The 6,610-nt window shown below is 40.2% G+C and overlaps 1 protein-coding gene across 1 annotated transcript in view; it reads left to right on the forward strand.

The window, feature by feature from the left end:
* ANAPC7 (anaphase promoting complex subunit 7) overlaps nucleotides 1-6,376 on the forward strand; it is a 1,515,510-nt gene extending 1,509,134 nt beyond the window's left edge. The window contains exon 11 of the mRNA XM_044068647.1: nucleotides 991-6,376. Within this exon, the coding sequence (XP_043924582.1) occupies nucleotides 991-1,180 (190 nt within the window). The 3' untranslated portion in view covers nucleotides 1,181-6,376. The remainder of the gene's footprint in view (nucleotides 1-990) is intronic.
* Nucleotides 6,377-6,610: the final 234 nt, after the last annotated feature.

Raw genomic sequence — 6,610 nt, forward strand, 5'->3', positions numbered from 1 at the left:
TTTTATTTGGTTAACAATGTGATACTTCTTCATTGTTGTTTTGATTTCCAAGAATATGCTCGCTGGTGACATGGAGCTAGCTGAACAGTTGAAGGAGCTCTCACTTCTGTAGCTGGTGCATTTTGTCAGAATGCATTGGTACAGAAGTATAGACATTACTGAACATGAGAATTCTAAATGTTTTTGTCAAGTGGAGATGATGAACCCAGTCAAAGAGCCCATTTAGGAGGACTGCTTTGTAGATCAACTAATACGGCAAGGCCATACTTTTATTTTCTTAACTGGTACCAGTTACTGGAACATCATTTTGAGAAAGGGAGGAAAAAGCTACAGTTTAGCTTGAGGTGGTTCTAGCAAGCATATTTTTAGAACCAAGTAGTGAAAATAGAATGAGGCAGTCTAGTATTCCCAGAGAAGCTTTATCATTCCATAACTTAGAAATTAGATGATGTGCTCTGTGTTAAGTTGGTACAGCCAGCAGACAAAGTTTGAATTTCAGTTTTCTCCTCAGCATTGTGCAAATTTAAACTCGTTAATTAAGCTTGACAGTGCTTCTGAGTTTCTTGATAAAGGCTGAACTTGAGCCCTAAAATTTCAGAAACAGATACTGCAAGATTTATTAAAAATAAATGCATTTTGCAAATGTCTTTGTACAAATAATGGTCAAAAATCATAACAGAGCAGCCCAACAATCTGAACTTTGATCATGTGTTAAGATTCATGAATAATCTGCAAAGGTCACAGTGTTTCTCCACAGAAAATACGCTGTCAGTATTTCCAGTGTGGTTGAGGGCTAGATATAACCTAGTAGTGATCCCCTTTTTGTACTTGTTAACGTCCATAATTTGAAGGATAATGCTACATGCTGAGAGCAGGAAAATATAGTTTATCTAGGTGTGAACTGAATTTCTGTAACTGAAGCACTATGCTTGTATTCTTCATAAAATGTTCTTTTTTCTTTTCTATTTTTTTTCACTTCTTTCTGAATAGTTTGGATCCGCATGATCAGAAATCTCTTGAGGGAATGCAGAAAATGGAGAAAGAAGAAAGTCCAACAGATGCAACACAGGAGGAAGATGTTGATGATATGGAGGGCAGTGGAGAGGAGGGAGATTTGGAGGGAAGTGACAGTGAAACGGCTCAGTGGGCAGATCAGGAGCAGTGGTTCGGCATGCAGTGACAAAACCCTGCTATAACTTCTGAATGATACAAGATGTTGATTTGTGCAATTTTCTATTGTGATGGATCAGATTTGTCTCTCTATGTGGGAATGAGGATTCACAAGACACTTTTTTTATGGTGAACAGTCAAAACAGAAATTCTGAATTATATTTAAAGTGAATTATTTGAATATTTGAATGTTAGTGGTCATCTTTGTGATCATCTCTTTTTTTTTTTTTTTTTTGTATTCGATTATGGAAATGAAACTGAAAAATGTTCTTAATACAGTGAGTAATAAGTGCATTACTAAGTGTAATGCAGCATCGTTACCCATGTGAGTGAACAGTTTAGTGTTATTGTGCTGCAGAACTGAAGCTTTGTGTCTTTTTACCATGCGTCATTTACACATGTGTAGTGCAGTATAACAATGGAGGAGAGAGAATTTGAACATGATCAGTTGTTGTAGAAGGAAAAATCCAAGTTAACATCACAATTTGAAAAGTAAGTAACTGTGAATCCATTCCCCTGCCCTGATATTGGATAATCTGCACTGTTTTAAAATTGATGTAGTACATTTTTATATCACTGTTGCAATAATTTTAACTACTGTGATTTCAGCTTCTGAAAGCTTGATGTCTGTACCTAACTTCCAGAGCTCAGCACCCTCCAGACAAGCGAAAGTTAAGTAGATGCAGACAAAAAATGGCCAGTACAAGAAAACAAAATGGCAGGTAGGCCAATGTGGGAATTCTGGTACACTCAGCATCCCTTAATCCCCAAGCCACAGCCATAACTATTTGGGTCTTATCTCACTGTGCCATCAAAACCTCTCCCCAACCCCTGCCCCTCTCCCTTTGAAGATAGCAGTAAGGGTAACTCGGTGCCTAAATGTGTTTAATATGTGCCTGTTTTGTTTACATGACATTTTTATGTTAAGATAGCTATATTTAATAATCTTATTATTTTCACAGTTCATGTCAACTGTTTTGTAACTATGTTTTTTACATTTATGTAATTTTCGGAGCATTTCTACCCAGGCCTCTGCTGAAAATGGGTTTCTATTCCAGTCAGGCACTCCTGGTAAACAAATGTAAAATAAATAAAATTGTGAGATCATCACAAAAGATATATTGGTTCTGTGTCACATATGTCAGGGTTACAGACTTAATTCATAAGGAAACTGAAGGTGTCAGTCATTCTTCCTTTGTCAAAAGACCAAGTACAAGTAGTCTCCCTTTTATACTTCTAGAGATGCTACTTCTACAAATAGCAGAACTTTACCAAAACAGGACCAAAAGCCAGTCCAGAGGCATAGAGATATAAAGCCCTGACTACTGCCCGGGTGCCCTGGGATCAAGTGGCCTTGGTGACAGTTTTGATAGGGAAGATGGGAGTTAGCCATCCTGTAGGGAAAAGGAGGTGGCTCCCAATTGACTGTCTACTGCTGCTCCAGTGCAGGGGACAGAGGTCCCACCCCCTGAAAAATAGGGGCTGGTGTAAACAGGAACATGTTATTTGACTACCCAAGCTGGTGACAGTAGCTTTTTGTCCCGCAGCATGCTTGCTTAGACATGGGGGAGCATCGGCAGGCAGGCTTTGTAGCAATGCATGTGTGCATATCATCACCAGGGAAAGGGGTTAAAGTATCACTACAAAAATGCTGTCATTTACATGGATGCTGGTGGAAGCACAAACAATCCCAATTGTATAACTGGATGATGGCTTCCCACACAAGTTTCTGCCCTGAGGGATCTGATGAGAAATCTCTGCCATCTCGGAACAAATAAGCCCTAGTCTCATTGGGAGGACTTGATGGTCAGCAGACAGAGGGGAGAAAGAGGCCAAAAAAGGACCAAAAGAGGTGGTTCTACTCAAAGACTGTTCCCTGGAGCTTGGAAATGAAGTCACATCCCAGACAGACTCGGTATCTAAAGGTCTCAGGATTAAAAATGTTAACTTTGCAGGCCCTTCTAACAGTTGTCTTACCTTAAACCTTGACTGTCATGTTAGATCTCAGTAAACCTAACTAAGCATACCTGTCCACAAGGTAGTATCACAAGTGGAGGTGGACAGGACCCTGCATTTCAACATGGGCTGTTTCCTATGTCACAGGCTGTCCTTCAACATTCCCATATCAGCCCTCACGTTTTTCAAAAGAGCAACATTTTTTTTTTGAAGCTCTCCTGGACTCCAACAGCCAAGGGGCTTTGCCATTCATTGGAAAAATGGGATACTTGGCACAATATTTCCACAAGATAGTACAGGAGAAGAATGCCATGGCTGTAGAATGCCTTAAGGCAACGAAGTACGTGCCTTCCACATTGCTGATTGTGCCCATTACAAGGATGCACAAGGGAAAAATGCAATGTTGCATAAAATCCATTTGAAGCCAGTGCTGTTTGTCCCTAGAAGAGATTGTTCCTAACATACCGTACGTTTTGAAGGACCTGGAATGGCAGTTCACGTGGCTCTGACAGAGCCAAGAGGTGTTCTTCACCCAGGAGCCTTGAGTTCAGAAACTAACCATGGCTATTTTTGATTTAGCCTGGGAGGCATTCAGAGAAAGTTCAGGACCTTTGGGACACAAATGTAAAAGAGGTAATGGTCCTGCTGAAGCACTTACAACCTTCAAACCAATCTGGTTCAAGCAGAGGTCTTACAGATGATAACAGACAATGCCTCAATAATGTTAGTACATTAATATGCAAGGAAGAAACCCATTCCTACCCTTGTACAGCTTAGCTTTGATGCCTGGGAGATAGCGTTGCAGTCACAGATGACCCTTAAGGCAGTTTGCACTACAGCTGAACTCTTTGGTGGACCAGTTAAGTAGATCAGTTGTGGATCCATACAAATGGATGTTAGACCAGGAATATTTTCCTCCAGTTGGTACACTAGTGGGGGGCTCCCAGCAATAATTCTGTTTGCCTCTCTGAACAGTGAGCAACTGAAGAAGTTCTGCTCAAGAGCACCAATCAATGGCTTCTTTCTTAGTGCTTTCCATCTGATACTCCTTACCCCCATGGTATTCAAAATGTATGGGAGGACAGAAGCAAAAGATGCTCTTGACAGCATCCTCTTAGCCCAAGCAGTTCAGCTTCTGTCTCCTCACAAAGATGTCCAGGAAGAAGCCTTGTAAGTGCCTCTGCAAGTGTGACTCCTATCCCAGAATAAGGGAGCCCTCATACACCCCAGTCTGGAGACCGTGCATCGTAAAGCCATGATGATTTTGAGCCATTTCCTTGGGGCAGTAATACACTGACGACATGCTTAAGTTACTTAAGGTAGCTAGGAAGCCTGCCACTAGGAAGTTCTGCTTTTACAAATAGAAGAGGTTTCTTCTGAGATTCCATAAAAAGAAGTACAATCTCAGTACAGCATCAGTATCCTGATTCTGTGGTACTCGAGTGAGCCATTTAATTCAGGACTGACCTGTACCACAGTAAAGATGCATATTTTAACAGTTTCAGCCTTTCTTTGGATGCATATACCTACTGTCAGTTAAACATTTTCTCAAAGGAGCTTTGCATTTGAGACCATCAAAAAGGAGAATAGCTCCAGCTTTGGATTTTGATTGTCATAGAAGAATTGACTCACTTGCCACTTGAGCCCTCAGCCGCAGCCTCTCTCAATTTTTTTAGCTTGCAAAACTACTTTATTTCTGGCTGTTACATCTGGTAGCAGAGTATTAGAAATTCAAGCCTTCATGTGTGTAGAATCCTTTCTATTCCTACATAAGGACAGGGTCTACCTAAGAGCCAGTCTCTCCTTTATGTCAGAAGTATTCATGTAATTTCTTCACTCAGACTATTCAATTACCTGTGTTATCCCCCAACCTTTGGGGGGGGGTGGAAATAAGATTTATATAGAAGCAAGTATATCTGACATTTATATCTGTTCTCTGTGTCCTAAGGAACAGGTTAAGACTGTGTTCAAGCAAACTGTCTCCAAATGGCTGGTCCACTGTATTATCTTCTGTTATTCCTCCCAGAGTAAGAAGTTAGAGGGAGCTAAATGGGTCCATAGTTACAAAAGCCATTACAAACTGAACATGTCTTCCAGGGCAAGAGCTGGGTTTACTAGATCCATTTCATAGACCTTATAGTGCCACCTTTCCTTTTCTGATACTTCCCCATCTGTATGTGATCTAGTGACATTGTATGGTTGTATATTTTTTTTACATGTTCATGGAACAGTAATAATTCTGACCAATTCCAGTCTCAGTCTGATTATATGAATGTATAATTGCAGATGTTCTAAGTCGATTACTGTTGCATCACTGCTTCCCTCCCACTGCCCCCTGTTTCTTTGAGCATCCTGGACGATGCCCTGTTCCTATGTTATCCACCCTTTCCTCTGCCTATTTACAAGGTCTGAGGCCTACTCAGCTCTGAGTAAACTTGGGAAGCCTTTGTTGTTTCATACCCCCACCCGCTCAGTTTAGAATTAGAAGGTTCCTTCAGTCTGATAGGAATCCTAGGGCCTTGCACATTAGTTTTTAGAGAAGATGCTGTTATGTCTTTTTAAAAAGCTTTAAAATGGCATGGGTGGACAGCTAGTTTTGTGCAGAGAACATTTTGATGTCCGTGATAGGTGGCTTGTACCACACTTGGAGGGTAAGGATGCTGATCTCTGGAAGATAGGCACTGCATCAGGCTTTTTGGGACTGAAGTTCCAATAGTGTAGTACTGCAACAGTACTGTACTTGAACCTCTGTTATGGTAAGTTCTTATACAGTTGCACTCTGCTCTTCATGAAGTGGCTGGTTGTATGCATTTTGTAACATCTGTCTCAAGCTTACATTTAGTCTGAAGCTTACATTGTACCTAGCAGTGTTTGTTTGATGAACTGCATTATGATATATAATGTTTAAACTGATTCTGTCTTTTCAAAACACCCTTGCACCACATTTCAAGGCAAGACTGTTTTGGTGAAAATGCAGATTTCCAAATCCTTTACACATCGTAGCCAGTGTTCCTTCTGAAAGCCAGAGACACAAGGCTTGCATGTTCGTGCAGTACTTCTCAGTATATGTGACGACATGATGCTGATCTGAATTCTGATTACCACGGAAATCTCAGGGTCAGAGAGAATGATCTTTCAGTGACAGAAACATACTGGTTGTGCACATTTTGCCAGTTCAGTGTTTATTTTTTTTTCTGAAATAACAGCATGATGTTTAACTGCAGCAACCAATAAATGATGGTACATTTTACCTTTTTAGAATAGCTGAAGTATTACTTTAACGCAGTCCCAGTTGTAAAGTATTCCCCTTGTCTTGTAATATTTTTGTCAACAGAATTTAGTCCTGATAATGGTTAGTCTTGCCTTAAGTTTCTTATTTAAAAGTTGTGTTAATGTATTTTTGTATGTGAAAATAACTCATTGAAAAGACCTGCTTTTTGTATTGCTACTGTTAACTTGGCTATTTTGCTATCATTTTACACAA

Source organism: Protopterus annectens, chromosome 4.part0 (assembly GCF_019279795.1).
Source record: "Protopterus annectens isolate FY-2018-M chromosome 4.part0, PAN1.0, whole genome shotgun sequence".
Taxonomy (NCBI): domain Eukaryota; kingdom Metazoa; phylum Chordata; order Ceratodontiformes; family Protopteridae; genus Protopterus; species Protopterus annectens.